Raw genomic sequence first — 24,462 nt, forward strand, 5'->3', positions numbered from 1 at the left:
AGATCTGCAGTTTATAATGGATTAAGGGTTTCAGATGCTACATTACCCCACAAATACAATGGATCTTTGTATTTTTATTTATTATGTAATTGGTATTACTCCTAGAATTTGCTTTTACAGTTCACAGATCAAAAAGAATCTATGAAAACACAATGTTCATATTTTAAAGGATCATGTCATTATAGCAGCATGTCTGGGAACCCAGTTCCTGGGATGTCTAAAATTTATATGGGGTTGTAAAACTGAAGTATGGGCCAAGGGTTAACAACCTTGAATTTTGCCCTTAAAATTAGTCTTAGAAAATCTACTTCATTATAAATACATTACTACTGAGTAGTGTCCTCCTGGTTGATATGCCCAGAGCGACCTTTTCCAGCAGTTTTTTAAGCACCAGTCCTTCATTCTGGTTCTAAAAATGAAATGGGTTCCTCCTCCCTGGTTGGGACATCAATTTTTACCTGCCAATACAGTTTGATGAGCTTGCTTATACCATGTTCGCTTCCTCCACAGAGCCAGAACATGTAGTCAGCAATCATGGCACTCCTAAGAACAAGGACAGATTAAAAAAAAACTTATAGGTAGGACAGAAGGAAAACTATAGCAGGCAGTATATATAAATACCAAAGAAGATCTTGTTTAAATTTGACTAGGCTAATATTAAGCAAAGCATAAAGCACATTTTAGAATGTAGAAAGTAGGTCTTTTTTTTTTTTTTGGTACTGAAATTAAATCTAGAAGAGAAGCAACATGCCATTTGTCTTCTACATGGTTTCTCTGTTTATATAGTGTAAGAATATTTAAAGAGAATGCTTCATTTTGGTTACCTCTTAATAAACTTTAAAGCATTTATAGAGTAACAGTTATTTTATGGACTCTAGAACACCTTCAAATCTAGCATAACATATATAGCTAACTGTCATACTGGTATTTAGGCATGTCTCAGACTTTACCTAAATTAGAGATTATTCACCTTGGGATTAACTAGTCATCTTAAAATTGAAAATAAAAAATTTCCACCTCAACAAGTACTTCGCTTTCCTGGCCTTGGTGTTTTATTGAATTAGTTTTGGAATCTAGTGTGTATAACCACCACATTAGTCTTATTAAGCTGAGGGGATATTAAAAACTATTGTGCAGTGGATATTAATTCTTTGCTTAGCACCCTTTGGAAAAACAGTTTACTTTTATGACTTTTACTCTGCTAGGCTTCTCTATTTCTTTCCTCCAGAGATTCCAAATCCAATTAAACCTGACTGGAAGTAATTCCAAATTGTCACATTGGCCGATTAAACATATAATAATCCTGTGTGCCCAATCACTAGTACCAAAAGTTTATTTACTTAAGCAGACCTATCACTTTGTACCCTGAATGTTTTTCTTATCTTTGCCTGCAGATATGTGTTGTTTCTTGACATAACTGTACATTGAATTAGAAATTTTCCTTCCCTAAATATATATATTGTTTAAGACAGAGCAGCTATAAACTTACTATGGTGCTGGGTTGAATAATTAGAATGCTTAGATTTTCGCTCAGGACAGATAAAAAATTAGGACTCTAAAGATTAACAATGGGAAAAAGTACTACCATTTGAAGGATTATTCAGCTCAATATTTCTCTTTTCACACATGTGGTATTGAAATGAATCTATCCACTGACATTTCAAAATAAACGGCGATAATTTAAGAATAATTTTTAGAAACCTTTTTATATTTGTCAAAGCCCTGGTTTAATGATAAGATGAAACGAGCTAGGAGGTTTTCATATCACACAAACTGATACGGGGTAGAAAACAAGTTATAAAAATTAGACTAGAGAGGGGCAAAGTAAATTTCGCATATTTGCATTTTGATAGAAACACTTGTCCCTGGAGAAGGGCATGGTAACCCACTCCAGTATTCTTGCCTGGAGAATCCCATGGACAGAGGAGCCTGGTGGGCTACAGTCCATAGAGTTGGAAAGAGTCAGACCTGACTGAAGCAACTTAGCACAGAAACACTTGTAAAATTTTCTTCCTTTAATAACCAAAAAAAGGAAATCTACTTGAGATATAGGTGCTTGTCACCTAACAGAAATCCATTTTATAAATTCTGAATTTAAGATATCAAGGAAAATGTCAAATCTTACTGCCGAGGGCAGTACACTCTAGATTCATAAAAGTTGGGTCCTCAGAGGTGAAGACTTGATCTGCACTCTGATTCCTCCTTTTGTCAGCATGCGGATATGTAATACGGCTCAGACAAACACTGCTTAACGAGGATACCAGCCATTAGTTAAACAAGGTATGGGAAGACTCTTTCTGTAAAGGCGTGAGTGCCTGCCAAGTCGCTTCAGTCATGTCCGACTCTTTGCAACCCCATGGACTGTAGCCCACCAGGCTCCTCTGTCCATGGGATTCTCTAGGCAAGAATACTGGAGTGGGTTGCCATGCCCTCCTTTAGAGGATCTTCCTGACCCAGAGATCGAACCCATGTCTCTATGTCTCCTATACTGGCAGGCAGGTTCTTTACCACTAGGGCCACCCAGGGAAACCCCTCCTGTAAAAGGCCAAACAGTAAATATTTTAAGCTTTGTTGGCCCTAACTACTTACATTTGCCTTTAGAAGCAGCTGTAACCAATAAATAAACAAATAAGGATGACTTTCTGTGTTCCAGTAAGATCTTATTTACAAACACATATCCTGAGCCAGATGTAGCATAGTTTACCTAACTCTAAGATAAACAGAGTCTTAAGCTGGGCAACAGGTGGCAAGCTAGATATGTCAGTCAGTAGTCAGACACCAGCTTCTACACATTCTAGCCACGGGTCCCCTTAAATATTTCAGGGACAACATACATATTGTACTAAAAATATTGAGTAGAGTTCAGGAAAGAAACTTCACAGTTTTGACACATGCAAAAACTATAACAGTTAACACTGGATCATAGACACAGTAGCTCGAGTTAAGTAAAATCTAAATCGATTGTTTCTATCATGTTAGTTATTGCTGTCCTTCTGTTCAGTTCAGTTCAGTTCAGTCGCTCAGTCGTGTCCGACTCTTGCGACCCCATCAATCGCAGCACGCCAGGGCTCCCTGTCCATCACCAACTCCCGGAGTTCACTCAGACTCACGTCCATCGAGTCAGTGATGCCATCCAGCCATCTCATCCTCTGTCATCCCCTTCTCCTCCTGCCCCCAATCCCTCCCAACATCAGAGTCTTTTCCAATGAGTCAACTCTTCGCATGAGGTGGCCAAAGTACTGGAGTTTCAGCTTTAGCATCATTCCTTCCAAAGAACACCCAGGACTGATTTCCTTCAGAATGGACTGGTTGGATCTCCTTGCAGTCCAAGGGACTCTCAAGAGTCTTCTCCAACATCACAATTCAAAAGCATCAATTCTTTGGCGCCTTGGATTGGAACAATTGTGAAGGAAGAGAAGGTAGGTTACTACAGTGGGCTTCTCAGCTTTCCTGCATTTGTAAAGCTTTTGGTGAGTTGGTTTTGAGTTCCTCATTGCAAAATTAGGAGTTTTATTGTTTTTATTAATGTTTTCCAAAAGTTGCTTTTCTATTACAATGTGCGGTCAAATTTTACTACTTTCTTAAGTATGATTTTGTGACACATGGGGGCTCAAGTCCTTTTGCCAAGGCAACACATCTCCAAATCTATATTGAAATTAAGTGAAGAATTAAGATTCATTGAAATTTGCTACCTGCCCTCAGTGAAGCAAAATTATTATAATCATAAAAAGATAACAAACTATAGTTTCATAGAGCTCCATGTTTGCTGGGCTATTTTTCATAAGTGTAGTGTGTTTCTCCCAGTACTTGGCACAGAGCTGTGTTCATATTAGGAACACAATGGGGTTGCAGTTGCTCTGACACCATTTTCTTCTCAGTGGAAATGGCAGTGATGCTTTTACCCCCTATTTTCCTTTGTCTGTTGCCCTATCTTGGCTGCTCTACAGCTTAGCCTTTATGAAACAGTGTAAAAATCAGTGGAAGAACATGAAAAGGGCATGGAAATAACATTATGCCATGCAGTGCTTGTGAGATAAGAGATAGTGGTTTTCCATCATGCTGAACTTATAAAGGGCAAAGATAATTGATTAATTAGCTACAAGGGGTCAAGTACCTGGTGGGATCCTGGGACTTGACTCATATCATGAGTCAGAAGGAAACACTAACCCGTCACTCTTCCTACATTCCTTCAGGGATCTTTTAGACTTTTGTTTACCTTTATACTAATATCCTAGATGCTAGTTGATGTGACTCAGTGTTACTTCTAAATGTCTTCCTTTCATCATCTTTATTCTATTCAACTTACTTTGATTCATCTACTGAATGTTGTAGCTACACTGGAACTGTAAGATCACTTTAGCCAAACCCTTTCAATTGACAGGTGGGAGTTTAATATGTCTGTTTTGAGATATACTAAGTGCTGAGCACCGTGAGAAGCACTTTACATGCAGAATGTGAATCCGGCCCACCCACAATTCTGCTCCAGATCTTATCCTTTCTTGCCCACCCATGGAAACTGCTCCAGCAATTTTCTTGCTCTTTCTCTCTTACCTTCCTGCTCTTTCTTTAAATTTCTCTTCTCAGAGTTTTCTACTAACACACAAAAGTGCTGTTCTTCCTACCACCTTAAAACAAAACAAGACACCCCCAATACCTCTCTTGATTCACTTCCCTTCCAGTTATCATCTTAATTCTTTCTCTTAAATAAAAAAAGCAAATGAATGAAAGGACAAAAACTTCCCTCTGCAACTCACTTCAGCAAGGCTCTTATTCCTCCCACTTCACTGAAACTGCTCTTATTGATGCTGCTAATGGGCTCCACACTCTTAAATGCAGTGGCTTATTTCTCAGTCTTTAGTTTACACATACTCTCCAGTATAACTGATGCAACTGTTCTCTCCTCCAGTATCCTCTTCCCACTGGGCTTGCACAGCTCTGCTCTTTATGACTTCCTGCCTGTCTTCCTGGTTGCTCTTTCCAGTCTCCTTTGCTGGCGTCTCCTCATTTTCTTGGACTCCTAGCCTTGGAGTTCCCAGGGCACAATGCTTGTACCCATTCTCTCTCTTTCTGTACTCAATCCCTTGGTGATCTCATCAGTGTCATGGTTTTAAACACTATCCATGTTTATCCACAGCTCATTCATTTATACACCGAATGTAATCCTCTTCTTGGATCTGCAGACTCTTATTAAAGCTGCCATCTCAACATCTCTACTTGGATACCTAATCTTATCTCCATACCTGAGATCCTGATCTTCCCTTCTTCCTCTGTCTCTAGCAGTCTTCTCCATCTATCTAATTTCTTAGCAAAAATCTTGGTGTCATCACTGATTTCCCTTTTTGTCTCACATTCCATCCAAGATAAAATTCTGGTCAGGTTATCTTAAACCTATTTCAAATCCTGTCTCTTCTCACCACCTCCAGCATTACCATCTGGTCCATCATGTCTCACCAGGATTATTGCAACAGACTCCACACTGGACTCCCTGCTTCTCGCTTCTCCCTCCGTCTATTCTCAATACAGCAGCCAGAATGATCCCATTAAAATTAGTGCACCAGAGCAGGTCACTGCTGTGCTTAAAACTGCAAAGGCTTCCTAGTCTCACTCAGAGTGAAAACCCATCTTTAAAATGGAATTTGAGCCTCATGCCATCTGGTCACATATTACTTCTCTGATCTCATTTCCTAGTTGCTCCAAACTGTCCACCTGCTTTCCTCAAAAAGAACAGGTACACTCTTGCCTCTGGGATTTTGCACCTGACAGTTTCTGTCCTAGAATATTCTTTCTCTAGACACCCCTGACTCTTTTGCTCAGCTTCTTCAGGTCTTAATCAGGTGTTATTTTTTCAGTAAATGACAACCCTGATACCCTCTAATCCTATTCATACTCTTGCTTGTTTTTACTTTTTCCATAGTACTTATCACCATTTCACATAGTGTTTATTATTTTTCACTTTGGTAGTATTTATTACTGTCTTCTTCAACTATGGGGTCAGCCAGCCAAGGCCTGTGGGTCAAATCTGGTCTGCCACTTGGGTTTGTTAATTTTTAATGCAACATAGCAATGCTCATCTATTTGCACACTGTCTATGTTTTGCCTATGACTGCTTTTATGCTATAGTAGCAGAGTTGAATAATTAGAACAGAGACTTTAGGCCCCCAAAGTCCCAATATTTACTGTGTGGGTCATCACTGGAATGGAAGCTCCCTGAGGGCCAGAATTGTTGCCTATTTGATTCACTGTTCTCTCTGCAGTGCCCAAGGAGTGCCTGGCATTGTTAATGAAGTACTATATAGTGTGGTCCTCATACAATAAATATTTGTTGATTAAATGACAAAACATTATTTATTTACTTCAACTAAAAAGCTTAAACTATGACACATAGTTTACTAGGACTGTAACACAAGCAGCCTGGCCCTAGGTCTACCTCACCATCCATATTTAACAGAAAGCTTTTTTAGTAGAGGTGACATGGAAATGAAGGGACAGACTGGGGTTTGTCGATTTCTCCAATGTATTAAATAGAATCCAATGCAACATTTAACTCATATGAGAGCTTAACAAATGCTAATGGATGCTGATGTATTTACCACATAAATGAAAGAAAAAAGGTACCAAAAAGAGTGGCTTAATGTGTTGCATTTAAATTTATTTTTAACCTGATGTCTTGAAAAATGTGTTGATAATTACTGTTTTTTTCTGCAAGTAAATCAACTATTCTTTTGATACTATATTTGAATTCTTTAAAAAATATTCTTTATGAAGTCATATTTACTTAATATATCTGTTAAATGTAAAAGGGTCAGAATCTGGCTTTCAAATAAATAGCATCTAAAATAAAAGATTTTTATGTCATGAATTCAGCTTATGGTAAATCAAATCCTATTTCTATCAAATAGCAAATTCACAATAAAAGAATTTGACATGTTATTATTTATAAGACAGATATCAGTGTTGTTTTCCAAATTAATATTGAAAAAGAATCATGATGAATAAAGATATTCATGCCAAGTGACTTTACACATTGAGTATCTCTAAACAGACTGTGCAATTCTAAAAGTATGAGAATCTATTATTGACATTTTTCCAGGCCTATGTTCAGATTCAAAATTTATAGCATTTCTACTCAATGTGGCCACATGGTGGTGTAAAACAATAAGATATGGGTAAACAAAAGAAAATCGCATCACACTGTGCGGTCTTGTTGGGCTGACTAACTGGGACCTTGAAAAGTCATTCCGCTTAGCATCTTGCCTTTGGGCAGGATCACACTTAAACCTTTCAAATGAGACTGATGAGAATCTATTCTATATTAAAGACTTCCATGGAAGGACATTGCTCTGCTTTCCTCACTGATTCCAGTTTCACGGTCATAAATAGCATCTGCTGCAGTTTTATTCTGTGGGCTTCAGTTTTCTATCCAGTGGTGCTGCAACCCCAACTAGACTTTATCCTCTGTCTATGTATCCTCGCAATAGTTTATTAATCTTCTCTTCCCTAAGTTAATTAACTCCAATTTCTTTAATCTTTCTCTGTGGGTCCCCTTTGCTTGACATTAGTCAGTTTCATGGTTGTCTTTTTAACCTTTTTAAGTTGCTACTCCTTTCCTTTCTTCTGCAACCAGAAAATGACCTCTCTCAAGAGTCTATAGATAATCCTTCCGAGTTTGTATGCAGCTATTTCACTTGTGTAACTGGTTTAATTACTTCTTAGATGTGTATCTATCAGATAATTTTCACCGCAGAATTCTTCTTTATTTTCATTGTATTTAACAGGTTGTTTCCTTCTTCCTATACTTAAGAAAGCTCAAGAGCATATGTATATACACACCATTAATTTTATATAAATTAATATGGATGCAAAGTGCATATTCCTTCTGAATACAAATACATACTAATACTAAAGAGATTATATTTTGATTGGGAGGAGGGCCAATCTAGCACATTCACTCAAGTTCATGCACACACACACACACACACACACACACACGATGCATCTTTTTGTAGGCTCATATATTTTCCACATGGCGGTTAGCCACAATGATGTTTAAAAATGTAACTGTAAATTACCTCAATAAAACCCAAATTCCTATGGTGGCCTGCCACTATTATAATAGGCTGTCCTTTCTTTCCTCCTCAACACTTTTTCCATCAAGTGTGGCTTATTCAGTTGCTCAATGCAAATAGGAAGTTGCCAACCTTGGAGCATTTGTGCACGTGGTTCCTCCTGCCTGGAATCTATTCCTTCAATTATTCATCTGGCTGCTCCTTCTCAAGATTTAGGCCTTTGGGCTTTAGCTTAAACATTGATAACCTCTTCCGCAAGGTCTACTCAGACCATTTTAACTAAATAAGTTCTGCCCTACCTCAACCAGAATCTTATCCTTTTCCTGTGTAAGTCTCACATTGTGTGATTACTTGTTGATTTACTTGTGTATTACCTTCTTTCCCTAGACCTGTATTATCTGATATGGTAGCCACTAGACATATGTAGCTATTTATATTTAACATTTAAATGAATTAAAATTAAAATTTAAACTTTAGTTTCTCAGGTACACGAGGTATATTTCAAGTGCTCAATAGCCACAAATAGCTAGTTGTTACTACAGTGAGTGACACAGAACATCCCCATCAACTCCAGAAGTAGCTCTAGACTAAACCTCAGGAGGCACTGTTCTTGAGCCTCTGTCCACACCTGATAAGTAGTAGGTGCGTGTGGGGGATTTTAAGTGTCAACTTGACTGAACTGTGGTGTACCCAGATATTTGATGAAATATTTTTCTAGGTGTGTCTGTAAGGGTGTTTTGGGGTAAGATTAATATTAAATCCATAGACTGTGTAAAGCAGATTGCCCTCTCCAAAGTTCAGTTCAGTTCAGTTCAGTCGCTCAGTTGTGTCCGACTCTTTGCGACCCCATGAATCACAGCACGCCAGGCCTCCCTGTCCATCACCATCTTCCAGAGTTCACTCAGACTCAAGTCCATTGAGTCTGTGATGCCATCCAGCCATCTCATCCTCTGTAGTCCCCTTCTCCTCCTGCCCCCAATCCCTCCCAGCATCAGAGTCTTTTCCAATGAGTCAACTCTTCGCATGAGGTGGCCAAAGTACTGGAGCTTCAGCTTTAGCATCATTCCCTCCAAAGAAATCCCAGGGTTGATCTCCTTCAGAATGGACTAGTTGGATCTTCTTGCAGTCCAAGGGACTCTCAAGAGTCTTCTCCAACACCACAGTTCAAAAGCATCAATTCTTCGGTGCTCAGCCTTCTTCACAGTCCAACTCTCACATCCATACATGACCACAGGAAAAACCATAGCCTTGACTAGACAGACCTTAGTCGGCAAAGTAATGTCTCTGCTTTTGAATATATTATCTAGGTTGGTCATAACTTTTCTTCCAAGGAGTAAGTGTCTTTTAATTTCATGGCTGCAGTCACCATCTGCAGTGATTTTGGAGCCCCCCAAAATAAAGTCTGACACTGTTTCCACTGTTTCCCCATCTATTTCCCATGAAGTGATGGGACTGGATGCCATGATCTTCGTTTTCTGAATGTTGAGCTTTAAGCCAATGTTTTCACTCTTCTCTTTCACTTTCATCAGAGGCTTTTTAGCTCCTCTTCACTTTCTGCCATAAGGGTGGTGTCATCTGCATATCTGAGGTTATTGATATTTCTCCTGGCAATCTTGATTCCAGCTTGTGTTTCTTCCAGTCCAGTGTTTCTCATGATGTACTCTGCATAGAAGTTAAATAAGCAGGGTGACAATATACAGCCCTGACGTACTCCTTTTCCTATTTGGAACCAGTCTGTTGTTCCATGTCCAGTTTTAACTGTTGCTTCCTGACCTGCATACAGATTTCTCAAGAGGCAGGTCAGGTGGTCTGGTATTCCCATCTCTTTCAGAATTTTCCACAGTTTCTTGTGATCCACACAGTCAAAGGCTTTGGCATAGTCAATAAAGCAGAAATAGATGTTTTTCTGGAACTCTCTTGCTTTTTCCATGATCCAGCAGATGTTGGCAATTTGATCTCTGGTTCCTCTGCCTTTTCTAAAACTAGCTTGAACATATGGAAGTTCACGGTTCACATATTGCTGAAGCCTGGCTTGGCGAATGTTGAGCATTAGTTTACTAGCATGTGAGATGAGTGCAATTGTGCATTAGTTTCAGCATTCTTTTGCGTTGCCTTTCTTTGGAATTGGAATGAAAACTGACCTTTTCCATTCCTGTGGCCACTGCTGAATTTTCCAAATTTGCTGGCATATTGAGTGCAGCATTTTCACAGCATCATCTTTCAGGATTCCAACCTGTTGAAGGCCTGAGTAGAAAAAAAGGTTGGTCCGTTTAGTCAAGGCTATGGTTTTTCCAGTGGTCACGTACAGATGTGAGAGTTGGACTGTGAAGAAAGCTGAGCACCAAAGAATTGATGCTTTTGAACTTTGGTGTTGGAGAAGACTCTTAGAGTCCCTTGGACTGCAAGGAGATCCAACCAGTCCATTCTGAAGATCAGCCCTGGGATTTCTTTGGAGGGAATGATGCTAAAGCTGAAACTCCAGTACACTGGCCACCTCATGCGAAGAGTTGACTCATTGGAAAAGACTCTGATGCTGGGAGGGATTGGGGGCAGGAGGAGAAGGGGACGACAGAGGATGAGATGGCTGGGTGGCATCACCGACTCGATGGACATGAGTCTGGGTGAACTCCGGGAGATGGTGATGGACAGGGAGGCCTGGCGTGCTGCGATTCATGGGGTCGCAGAGTCGAACACAACTGAGCGACTGAACTGAACTGAACTGAAGGGAGAATTCACTTTGATTGTCTTTGAGTTGAGACAAGTCTTCTCCTACCTTTGGATTCAGACTTGGCTTGGAACTTATACCATTGGCTCTTTGGGTTCTGAGGTCCTTAAACTCAGATTGCAACTGCAGCCCGGGTGGATCCCCAGTCTTCAGCTTGCTAGCTACAGATCACAGGACTCCTCGCCGCCCCCCCCCCTCGCCGCCCATAATCACATAAGCCAGTTCCATGTCTATTTATTTCCTACTGGTTCTGTTTCTCGGAAAACCTGATGAATATGGTGCTCAGTAACTTATGTCTGCTTTTGTTTGCACGTTGCCTTGGTCATCCTCTTTCCTACTCCACTACCCCTAGTTCATCCGGAGGCTCAGCCCCTGTAGTGCTGCAGGTTCATGCATTTCAGTAGTTGATGAAACTGAGTAAGTTAATTTTAGTCTTTGGATCTTTGTAACAAGCCTGCCACTGTGCCTAATTGCCTGATTCTAATAGCTGAAATTTGACCCTGAGACCAAGCTTCTACCTTTTGCAGACCAAACCTAGTTCAATGTGTTCCTAACTTGATTCCAGGTGTGGTTATCCTGGAGTCCTAGCCATACCTGCTCTTGCAAGATTGTCCAGTAATGGATGAGAGTTTTCCTTGAAGCTCACCGTCTGCCTGTTAGCCAGGAATTTCAAATATTGTCTGTCTCTAGATTCTCAATTGATAACCACCACACACTACAACAATAATAGTATTGTTATTTGTAACAGCAACTAATATTTCTTGAATGCCTACCATGTACTGGTTGCCAAAAAATTTCATTAGGGTTTTTCTGTAACATCTTATAAAAAACCCAACCGAACTTTTTGGCCAGCATAGTATACAGTAATTACTTTTCCATCTCATGTAATTCTTACACTCAAGCTATGAAAGGAGGAAACTGAGGTTCCTCAGATTGAGGATATTAGTTTTCCAAAAGTGGTGAAAAGATCAGAATTGAACAAAATACATTTGACGGCAAAATTTGGCCTCTTCACTGTAGTTCTGTACTCTTTATTAATAGTACTATTTGTTAGTATGTAAAACCATTCTTTTCTTTTGTGGCTTTTACAAGACTTTATTAACTTTTGTTGGCATTCCTTGGTGCTAATTTCTCTCCAAACTGTTGACTGCTGGTACTCTCTAAAGACTCTACTGCTGTGGTTGATGAACAGTGAGGGTAGTTAATATTACCTATTGGTGTCTGGTCCTCTCCCCCTGTCCCTATCCCCTGCTTGTCTCACCACCAGACATGCTCTCTCCTTGGTTCTGGCTTGTTAATCTGACACAGTCCACTTTTCCTTTCCTGGCCATATCAAGAAATGTATTATTATTCCTATAGAAAAATATATGTCTAGTTGAAGAGTTCTAAATGAATAAACTCATTTCAGATTATATATATAAGCTTGCTTTTATTTTTGATGATTAATTTTTCTATGTGAAACCCCCAAATAGGGTTATCAACATTTTCAGTAAATGCTTATTACAATAAGATTTAGAGTCATGGCAACATTCAAAAGTATAAGGACACGATGCTGACCTCTGTGAGCTGCCAATTTGAGTATTGGTATAACAGCCATATTTGAAAAGAGTAATCAAAATATGAGGCAGTTTTATAGCTGGAAAGAACTATGCAAATGTTAAGTACATAATGTTAACTAAGAAGTGCAGAGCATAAGTGCTATAGAATTTTAAAGGGCGAAATGATTACTTTTGGCTGTAATAGAGTGATTCAGTGCTAAGACCTGAAGAATGGCTATCATTATTTTTAAGTGGTGATGAAGAAAAGGGAGCTTTCCCCCCACCCCTTTGGCCCTTATATTACATACAAGGGCATTGAAGGTGGAAAGTATTGATGCAGAATCTAAGGAGAGGCAGAAGGTTTGTGTAAAAGAAGAGAGGGCCAGAAAATTATGTCGAGGACAGATTATGGTATTCTTGGATTCCAAGCAGATGAGTTTGGACTTTTTCCTGCAGAAGTTAGGGAACAACTGAAGGATTATTGGCAGGAAATGTGATGTGGGATCTTACCCAGTCAAGATCTCTTGTGTTTAGCAGGAACAGTGACAGCCTCCAGATATACAGGAGTGTCTCTACTTTGCTTTTTAGATATGGGTTTATGTGGAACTGAGGTCCTGTTAGAGCCATATGGGTTTGTAATACATGCTTTTATCAGACTCAAGTGTGCATACTTTGGGAATTCATTCATTCCACAGAGATGGAGATTCTGAGATGAATAAGCTAATGCCTATCATCAAGGTCTAGTGGGGAAGCATACATGCATGAAGATAATTATATCTCAACAAGTAAAGTGAGATAGTTGATATATGCACACATGCAGCTGAGATGGTTGGTGTATTCAGGGAAGGAGACCTACAGAAGATGAGAACCTGGTCCAACCTAAAATGTTGAGCAGGTATTAGTCAAGCAAAGCGAGAATAAGACTGAGAAGGGCATTCAGGGCATAGGGTACAGTTGGAATATAGATGCAGAGCTTGAAAGTAGAAGGAAGAGTGGGAAACCCCAGCGGGACCTTCTTGCCAAGTCTAGAGCAGGTAAGGAAAGCAGGGAGAAGGCATGAAGGAGCTTGAGTTTTATCCTACAGGTTTTAAGTACTAAATGGCATTGGAAGTTCTGTGGTTTACAGAAAGAACCTTGGCAACTGTTTTTAAAATTAAAAAGAAAAATTTTTTAGACCACACTGTGAGACATGTGGGATCTTAGTTCCCTGACCAGGGATTGAACCAAACCTGTGCCCCTGCAGTGGAAATGTGGAGCCTTAACCACTGGACCACTAGGGAAGCTGCCTTTGGCAGCTCTTTAGAGGATGCATTTGAAGGTGGGAAGCTTGCAAGTGGGAGGTCATTGCTGGAATTCTCCTGAGAGATAATGGATGAGCTTAAACTAGGCAGTGACTGTAGGCTAATAGAAAATTAGACATTGGCACCATTCCTAAGGACAAAGTCAAAAGACAAAGGCAAGTATGAAGGCATTTGAGTCCTTAAATATGGTCACATTCCAGGTCCTGGGGTGACCCAGTATCAGACACTGCTGCTGCTGCTGCTGCTAAGTTGCGTCAGTCGTGTCTGACTCTGTGCGACCCCATGGATGGCAGCCCACCAGGCTCCCCCATCCCTGGGATTCTCCAGGCAAGAACACTGGAGTGGGTTGCCATTTCCTTCTCCAATGCATGAAAGTGAAAAGTGAAAGTGAAGTCGCTCAGTCATGTCCGAGTCTTCGCGACCCCATGGACTGCTGCCCACCAGGATCCTCCGTCCATGGGAGTTTCCAGGCAAGAGTACTGGAGTGGGCCGCCAGTGCCTTCTCCAAGTATCAGACTCTAGGGACATTTAAAAACATTACCTTCTACTCTTGTGAGGAGACGTTTCCTATTATTAAGATGTTTCCTACTATTCTTCTGAGAAAAGAAAAAGCTAAAAGTGAATTCTCTCCTTTTCTAGATGAATGAACTAATATCTGAGTCTCAAGGAAATCATAAATAATAATACTGTAACAGGTTTAGCCTGAAACCAACAGTATACCTCTAGAGTAGAGACTGACTCGTGTCACAGTTCAGTTCAGTTCAGTCTCTCAGTCATTTCCGACTCTTTGCAACCCCGTAAACCGCAGCACGCCAGGCCTCCCTGTCCATCACCAACTCCCGGAGTCCACCCAGACCCATATCCATTATGTCAGTGATGCCATCCCACCATCTCATCCTCTGTCGTCCCCTTCTCCTCCTGCCCTCAATCTTTCTCAGAATCAGGGTCTTTTCAAATGAGTCAGCTCTCCACATCAGGTGGCCAAAGTATTGGAGTTTCAGCTTCAACATCAGTCCCTCCAATGAATACTCAGGACTGATCTCCTTCAGAATGGACTGGTTGGATCTCCTTGCAGTCCAAGGGACTCTCAAGAGTCTTCTCCGAGTCTTCTCCAACACCACAGTTCAAAAGCATCAATTATTCGGTGCTCAGCTTTCTTCACAGTCCAACTCTCACATCCATACATGACCACTGGAAAAACCATAGCCTTGACTAGATGGACCTTTGTTGGCAAAGTAATGTCTCTGCTTTTTAATATGTTGTCTAGGCTGGTCATAACTTTCCTTCCAAGGAGCAAGCGTCTTTTAATTTCATGGCTGCAGTCACCATCTGCAGCGATTTTGGAGCCCCCAAACATGAAGTCTGACACTGTTTCCATGGTTTCACCATCCATTTGCCACGAAGTGATGGGTCCGGATGCCATGATCTTCGTTTTCTGAATGTTAAGCTTTAAGCCAACTTTTTCACTCTCTTCTTTCACTTTCATTTGGGAAACTTCCCTGGTGGCTTAGACGGTAAAGCGTTTGCCTGCAATGCGGGAGACCTGGATTCAATCCCTGGGTCAGGAAGATTCCCTGGAGAAGGAAATGGCAACCCACTCCAGTACTCTTGCCTGGAAAATTCCATGGATGGAGGAGCCTGGTAGGCTACAGTCCATGGGGTCGCAAAGGGTCGGACACGACTGAGTGACTTCACTTAAGAGGCTCTTTAGTTCTTCACTTTCTGCCATAAGGGTGGTGTCATCTGCATATCCGAGGTTACTGATATTTCTCCTGGCAATCTTGATTCCAGCTTGTGCTTCCTCCAGCCCAGCATTTCTCATGATGTACACTGCATATGTCACAGAGCAGCATCAAATTAAATAATGTACTGCCCTGACTATCTGAAGAGTGTTTATGGAGCCTGATAAACCTGAGAAGCTTGCTTAATTAGTACTTTTTGTTGAAGATTTCCTTTTGAAGTATTCCTCTGGGAACGTTCCCACCTGTGATCTGGTCTGCTCCCCAACCACTGTTATCCTTTGACCAAGAATTGAGTCCCTGTCCTTGGAACATTCACCAGCAGAGGGCACCCTCCCCTTTCTGTATGTGTCAAAATCCAGAACATCTGTTTCTCTAATCTAGAACAGGATCATGAAGTTTTATCCAGCTTCTTGTGGAAAGATTATGGAAAACACACACACACACACACACACACACACACACACAACCCAAAGAATGTCATCTTAGGTCTTTCTGAAAAGGGGCAAAATATCTACAGGAGAGTCTGGCGCTACAAAAACAGACAATTCTGAGTCTAATTTTGCTCTCAATAGTTCACGCCAGCAGTTTCTAGAGCTAATATAAAATGTAAAGCAGTTGGAAAGAGGATACAGAGGAGAAAATAAATTCATTCGCAGCAGAACAGCTTACAGCAAAAGTAGCCAGAACTGTCTGGTAAAACTCTTTAGGAGTCAGGAAAAAGCACAGTCTTACAGCTTGCCATGCTATCTCTTAATCTCTCTTTGGGTAGGAAAAAAGAAATCCCAGATATACACAGATTATACAGCCTGATAAACTACCTTCATATTTATTGTACTGTGTCACTGAACCACACCTCATAAACTCAGCTACACATTACTCAAGTGCCTGGGACCTACAGGGAAAGAGGGGGAGAGTAATGTAAAGAGTGATTTGCTGGCATAGGCAAGCTCCAATATGGTAAGCTGGATCTTTGGAACTTGGAGTCAGTTTTCCAATAGAACCAAAATATACACACACTGCGGTGGAAATTTTTTTTTAATTTTTAAAAATTGGGCCATAGTTGCTTTATGATGTGTTAGTTTTTGCTCTATCAGCTATACATATACATATATCCCTTCCCTCTTGGACCTCCCTCTCACTCAGCCTCCATCTCACCCCTCTGGTGTGAGTACTACCCTGGGCTTCCTACACAATATTACAAGTCCCCACTAGCTAGCCATTTTATACATAGAGGTATATGTATGTAGATCCCAACCTCCCAGTTAATCCCTCCCTCTCCCACCCCATGTCCCCATGCCCATTCTCTACATCTCTATTCCTAACCTGCAATTAAGCTCATCTGTACCATTTTTCTAGATTCTACATATATGTGTTAATATGCAGTAATTGTTTTCTCTTTCTGAGTTACTTGACTCTGCATGACAGCCTCTAGGTCCATCCATCTCTACAAATGATCCAATGCCATTCCTTTTTATGGCTGAGTAATATTCCATTGTATACATGAACGTGGTGCAGTTTTGAAGGTAGCTTACAGATTGCCATCTAAACTACAGTTTACTGAAATAATAGGCATTTATACAGTTTTGTAGTATTTTACTAATCAAATGAAACCAACTAAGAGAATAAAGATAATGAATACTTCTGAACGTTTAACTGAGTGGAAGCAGGTCTCACGTTCAATGGTTCTCAACAGTGGTTACTCTTGTCAGTTTTTGGCAGTTGCACTCAGGCTGTGTGGGACTGGCTTGTGCACTGCTGGTCTAGCAGCTCTGGGAACCCCATTCTACATGAAGCAGTGCTTGCCAGTTACTTTGACAACCCAGACACCCTCATTCACTTCCCACAAAATGGAGAGGGGCTGGGAACTGCTCAGAGATGCTTGTGAAGAATCAGAGGCACTTTTAAGGTTGATGGAAAAGGCTTTCAATTCTTTTAGGTTGTCTTTTACTTAACGTTTCATAGTTGAGACTACATTATCAAGAGCATTTTTTTTTTCTTACTGGTATTGAGCAGGATAATTTTTTGGCTCAAAAACGAAACAGAAAATATGAGCCAAAAGAAAACTGCTCATTGCTGGGAGAGTATGTGTGTCTTGGAAAAGAACCCCTGGGGTGTAATAACCTAAGCACATATAGTGTTGTTTGTGTGGTCCTTTGTGAAGGCTGGACCAGGCCATGGGCTCATGCCTCTTACTGTTTTAGAACATGCTTGACCTTGGGCAAATCACTCAAACCAAGTCTTCTTAAAATTCTATGGTCCATTTCTAGAATGAAGATTTTAATAATACCTATATTCTGTAAGGATGTATGTATTTGTAAAAGTAATAATATATGTAAAATTATTTGAAATCTATGAAATGAAACCTACACATTTTAAGGTGATACCATTGTTATTTATATTAGTGTTGTCAACCAGAAGGTGAGTGTGGCGATGGTGAAGGTTGCAAGTCGAATCGAATGATCCTAACTCAGGCAAGCTTGTTTCCTGTACTGAAAGGCTAGGATTGGTGTGAAGTGAGAATGAGTCGAATGGAGAGCTGGGAGAGAAATAGCTTATACCTACGGAACATCTTCATGTTAATGTAGTCAACGCAGGACACTTGTGACCCAAGGGGAACAAATCTTTAAAACAATTCTATGTGTAGTATTCTCCATTTAACCTAAGTACAAGAACCAAATAAAGCACCACCACCACCAAAACTTGTTTGTGATAATCTCACCAAGATACAGTAAAGAATCTGTTCTTCAAGTGTTAACAGCTCACTAGTGGAAGACTGATGCACTCTTCCAAGGATAGCAGAAGGCTGTACAAGTAACATAGAAGCATTTGCTGATTTTCATGCATGATATGTATTCAGGGTAGATATTAAGCAAAGTTATGATGTGTTCAGATATGCTTTCTGCACTTTTCTAGACCCCTTTAAATAGTCCATGCTTCTCTCTTCTTTATTTTCACTATATTCCGTGGGTATTTTGGTCACAAACCCCCCTCGCCGACAGTGAAAACCCACTTTCCTCTGGCCTCAGGTCTGAACTATAGCATTCAGTTTCTGCTTTTCTCAGTACCTTTCTTCATTTAAACAGATAATTTTTTCAAGGCAACAGTACATCTAGGGATAAGTAGATAATTTATGAGGCATGAAAAAATCTCATACCCCTAAAATGTTTCCCTCAACGACTTAAAGGGCCCAAAATGACATATTTGTCACTTCTCTAGGTTGCAGTTTTAAATGGTATTGTACATTTGTGTCTTTTCTGAAGATGAAGGCATTATCATTCATTAATAAATTTGAACAAATTATTTTCATCAGGTTAAGAAAGAAGCAATACAGTACAGGGATTGAGAACAAAGATATAGGAGCTAGACTGCCTTTGCTTGAACCTCAACTCTGCCATCTGTTCTCTGTATGACTTTGGACAAGTGACTTAGCCTCTTTGTGCCTCAGTTTCCTCATATTACCATGCATATGTTAATAGTTGCCAACCTCACAGGATTGTCAGGAAGATTACATAATTTATTATACGTGATGCATGTCAAGCAGTGCCTGATATTCACTCAATTTGCAGATTATTATTCTGTCCAGGCACTAACACTGGTATTTAGGAAAATAAAATAGACATTTAATTTTCTATTATTATTAAAGTTTTTTCCTGTACTTGAAAAACTTAGAGAACCTTATAACTAATATAAGTAGTATAGCTATGTGAGCTTAAAGTGAGAATGCCACTCTCCTCTTGCAGCCTGCTTTAACCCTTATTGCATTCAAATATTCTTGTCTTCCAGCCTTTCATTAGACTTTGCTTCTCTTAGAGCTCTTTAACTCTCTTTTGTGAACTAGCTATTGGCATTCTTCAAAGGTATCTCTGGTACAGTACAATTTTGTGGAGGGCAGAGATCACATCTCATTCATCATTATGAATTCACCAAAGACTTGCTCTGTGATTATCAAATGAATGAGCTGAGATATCCACAAGGACAGAGACTTCTGAAAGCTTGCTCTTTGCTGTATCTCTAAGCATCTAAAACAGCTACTGGCACATAGTACATGATCAATAAATATTTGCTAATGATTTTGTTAAATGAAGGGAGGCACAGACATACTGTTGAAGTACAAATGGGATTCTATGTGTGAAACCAAATTTTCCACTGAATTATATTAAATATTTCAAGATCTATTCCTTCAAAACAAAATGTGCACTGGGGAAGCCAACAATGGCACATATACTAGGATATTTGCTTGCTCCTTTGGATATTCCTCTGCAAGTAGAGGAGGATAGAAATAGTTGTTATCTGTAAGCTCTGTTCTCCTGTCTGTAGGCCTAGCTATTGCCTCATTTGTCCACTCATTCATTCAAACAAAAGCTATTGAGTGCTTGATCTGTGAAAGGCACTGTGGTTGGTGATGGGTGGCATGAGGCAGGAAGTATACACGAAATGTTGATCACAGAGTTTATGTCTGAGTAGCTAGAAAAATTTGAAAAATCCTGGCCAAAACATGTATGACGAGCAATCACAGACACGTAAGAACTAGGCTATTCAAAAGAGAAATAATAGAAGGAAGAGAGTAGAGAAGGAAAACAAAGTGCTCTCCTCCCCTTCTAGGTCTCTTGTCCTTCATCTTCCTCTACACTTTAGGCTGCCTTGATGGATAAACATCTTGGAAGCAGTATGCTTGCTCAAGAGGAAACCTCAGCAGAGTGGTCAGCACTGTGATGCCCACATTCTTGACTCCATGCTTAGGTGACTGTACACCTAGATTTTGCTAAGACAGTCCTAGTCTATGCCTGTTGTTCTAGGGTAATTAATAGTGCCCCTTTAACTATTAAAATTTTCATAATTTAGATGATAAATGATAAGGTCTCCCATTCTCTCAAGTGAAATGTTTTAGAGCATGAATGCATTACTGCATGCCAGCCTCCATGGTTAAATATACCTGTTTAATACTCTGTAGAGAGGAGAAGGAAATAACAACCCACTCCAGTGTTCTTGCCTGGAGAGTCCTAGGGACAGAGGAGGCTGGTGGGCTGCTGTCTTTGGGGTCACACAGAGTCGGACACAACTGAAGCAACTGCAGCAGCAGCAGAGAGGATTGTTTACCTTTTCTCTAGTAGAATTGTAAGCCCTCAAGGAAAAGAATCTCATTTTCAACTTGTTCTGTTCTTTCTTTCAGGTATAGCTGATTACATAGTAGCCTGCAATAGATTCTTACTAAATTTTATTTACCTTTTTCCTTAACTTAGGATTCTATTTTTTTCTATTAGATGTATATTTTCTTAGAGCTATATGTATTTATCTTCAGATAACTGTCTGTATGACTTCTTTATAGAATTTATTAGAAGATATAATCTGTAGAACTTTGATTTATACAAAATTATGCTTTCCAAATGCTCATTTCATAGCTTTTAATTTGTACATTGGAATCAGAAAGGTTGGCAAATAAACATTGAGGTGTATTTTTCACTACTTTGCAAATTATCCAACACACACAAACATCTACAGTAACATAAAGTAAAATTTCTATCAATGTTTCCTTAGATAGAAAGAAAACACAAGCAAGGATGAAGGAAAAAGAGAGAAAGATTCCAAGAATGGTGAATAATACAAGGAAAGCAAAAGAGATGGGAATTAAAATGATATGCATGTTGAAAGCAAACAACTGTTTCTTTATTGAGCACTGGTGTATGTGTCATTTACAAGTAGTATTTGTATTATTAAGCTTTGTGGGGTAGAATACACGGAAGACTGTAGAAGTCTAGGTTCTAGCACTGCGAATGTTGAGTTTTCAAAGTAATCACCCCGACACTTGTAGAAGTTTTGCACCCTTGAACTGGTTCATGGTATTGATTTGAGGAAACACTGACGTTTCTTTGGAGGCATAGTATACTATCCCTTTGTGTTTTTTTAGATGTTTGCATGACAGGGGTTTAATAGAGGCAGAGACAATGCTCTCTTTTTTATTCTAAACCACACGTTGCATGATATTTATCTTATTTTTTAAGTTATGTTTTTAGTTTTGCAAATGTACCCATAGGCATTAAGTAACAGTAGCATATTTATAAATTAAAATATAAATAATTTCAGAAAGCAATAAAAGCTGGTAAGTGTATTTTCATGTGAATTGTTTTTAAGGAAAGAAACAGTTTCATAGGCATGGAGAAACAAATCATACCAGTTCAAAGAAGAGTAGAATGCAGCAAAAAATTCTTAAAATTCTAAATTTCATGAAAACCTAAAGAGGATAAACGTATGCCTTGAAGAAAGGTGTGCTCTAGGCTGTGTCTAGGTTGGCAGGGAGGAGAGAGGGCTCTGGTGGTTATACAGGAAGTGTAGTTTTCTAATATTCATAGTGATTGAAGCAGAAACCCTGCTCTGTATTGCACTCATATAATCTACTTGGTTCTGGGTAGAAGAGAATAACTAGTAAGCCTGTTAATGAACTTCTGAGCTGATACTACTGATCTGAACATGTGCCATGTTGCTTCAGTCATGCCCAACTCTTTGCAACCCCATGAACCGTAGCCTGCCAGGCTCCTCTGTCCACTGGATTTTCTAGGCAAGAATACTAGAGTGGGTTGCCATGCCCTCCTCCAGGAGACCTTCCAGACCAAGGGACCAAACCGGTGTCTCTACATCTCCTGCATTGGCAGGTGGGTTCTTTACCAGCAGTTCAGTTCAGTCGCTCAGTCGTGTCCGACTCTTTGAGACCCCATGAATCACAGCACGCCAGGCCTCCCTGTCCATCACCATCTCCCGGAGTTCACTCAGACTCAGGTCCATCGAGTCAGTGATGCCATCCAGCCATCTCATCCTCGGTCATCCCCTTCTCCTTCTGCCCCCAATCCCTCCCAGCATCAGAGTCTTTTCCAATGAGTCAACTCTTTGCATGAGGTGGCCAAAGTACTGGAGTTTCAGCTTTAGCATCATTCCTTCCAAAGAAATCCCAGGGTTAATCTCCTTCAGAATGGACTGGTTGGATCTCCTTGCAGTCCAAGGGACTCTCAAGAGTCTTCTCCAACACCACAGTTCAAAAGCATCAATTCTTCGGCACTCAGCCTTCTTCACAGTCCAACTCTCACATCCATACATGACCACAGGAAAAACCATAGCCTTGACTAGACAGACCTTAGTCGGCCAAGTAATGTCTTTGCTTTTGAATATACTATCTAGGTTGGTCATAACTTTTCTTCCAAGGAGCAAGCATCTTTTAATTTCATGGCTGCAATCACTATCTGCAGGGATTTTGGAGCCCCCCAAAATAAAGTCTGACATTGTTTCCACTTTTTCCCCTTCTATTTCCCATGAAGTGATGGGACCAGATGCCATGATCTTCGTTTTCTGAATGTTGAGCTTTAAGCCAACTTTTTCACTCTCCTCTTTCACTTTAATCAAGAGGCTTTTTAGCTCCTCTTCGCTTTCTGCCATAAGGGTGGTGTCATCTGCATATCTGAGGTTATTGATATTTCTCCCGGCAATCTTGATTCCAGCTTGTGTTTCTTCCAGTCCAGCGTTTCTCATGATGTACTCTGCATAGAAGTTAAATCAGCAGGGTGACAGTATACAGCCCTGACGTACTCCTTTCCTATTTGGAGCCAGTCTGTTGTTCCATGTCCAGTAGTGCCACCTGCTAAACCACACCTTGTGTGATAAAGGAAAGGACATCCCTGGGGATGATCAAAAGGTGAGATGCAGGAAGTCTCAAGGCCCTGTACAAATGGGTTCCATTTCAGCTCTTCCCATTTCAAGAAAGGACTCTACTCATCAAAGCATTTGGGCTTGTATCCCTGAAGAGACAGTGCAGTAATTTGTGCAGGAGAGGCAGGCATCTAGTCATGGTCAGGACTTTGCAGAATTTATTTAAGGAAAGCAAAATCTTTCACAGAAATCACCTGCTAAAGAGATCCATGACTCAAAGATACTCTTGTGAGCAATTACAATTAGAACACAAGAAACCTAGGAAAAGAGTGTTTTGGGATCCCTAAGGAAGTATTCTTATACCTATATGTGAAATGCTGGGCTGGATGAAGCACTGAAGCACAAGCTGGAATCAAGATTGTTGGGAGAATATCAATAACCTCAGATATACAGATGACACCACCCTTATGGCAGAAAGTGAAGAACTAAAGAGCCTCTTGATAAAAGTGGAAGAGGAGAGTGAAAAAGCTGGCTTAAAACTCAACATTCAAAAAACTAAGATCATAGCATCCGGTCCCATCACTTCAAGGCAAATAGATGGGGAAACAATCGAAACAGTGACAGACTTTATTTTCTTGGGCTCCAAAATTACTGCAGATGGTGTCTGCAGCCATGAAATTAAAAGACGCTTGCTCCTTGGAACAAAAGCTATCACCAACCTAGACAGCATAGTAAAAAGCAGAGACATTACTTTGCCAACAAAGATGCATCTAGTCAAAGCTATGCTTTTCCAGTAGTCATAAGTGTCAGACACGACTGAGTGACTCAACTGACTAAAGAGGTATTCACATTGTGCCAGCAGAGAGAGAGTTCCTTTAACTCCTGGGGTTGGAACTTGTTCCCAGTTCCTTGTTGAGGAGCCCAGAGACTCAAGACTGATATGAAAGCAAGTAATAGCAAGGTCACATTATGCATGTATTTAACCTAGTTGGAGTTAAAAATTTTGATCAAAAGATAAAACAGAAGATGGAGATTTAAATAGTGCCCAGTGTAAGCTTGCCATTTTACTTAATAAGCTTAAGCCCACAGGCAGTGAATGGAGTCAGTCAAATCAGCACACTTTCAAATCATAGAAAGTTTGAAACCTATTTTAGAAATGTGAGAAAGATTTAAGGGTTTCCTTGATCAATGGCAAAGAAATCAAACATCTGCCAGGCAACTGGGCTATACTCCAGGCCTTACAGGAAAAATTTAGATAAAAGCTTAGGAAGAGTAAGATGGACTCATAAAGTCATCTATGGAAAATGATGGAATGATGAGGATGAACAAGAAGGGCCAACAAAATAGAATCTTCATTAATTTGTTGAAGTATTCCAAGCAGAGATATCCTTGAGAGACGATTTCTGCATATATTATCTCTTTGGGATTATATACTGAATGTTATAATAAACCTTACAC

The 24,462-nt window shown here is 40.0% G+C and overlaps 1 protein-coding gene across 1 annotated transcript in view; it reads right to left on the bottom strand.

Annotated features, from left to right (window-relative positions):
* SPATA16 (spermatogenesis associated 16) overlaps window positions 1–24,462 on the bottom strand; it is a 241,850-nt gene that overhangs the window by 88,340 nt on the left and 129,048 nt on the right. The window contains 1 exon segment of the mRNA XM_040265364.1: window positions 459–543. Within this exon segment, the coding sequence (XP_040121298.1) occupies window positions 459–543 (85 nt within the window).

The sequence above is a fragment of the Oryx dammah genome, unplaced genomic scaffold (assembly GCF_014754425.2).
Source record: "Oryx dammah isolate SB20612 unplaced genomic scaffold, SCBI_Odam_1.1 HiC_scaffold_2, whole genome shotgun sequence".
NCBI lineage: Eukaryota > Metazoa > Chordata > Mammalia > Artiodactyla > Bovidae > Oryx > Oryx dammah.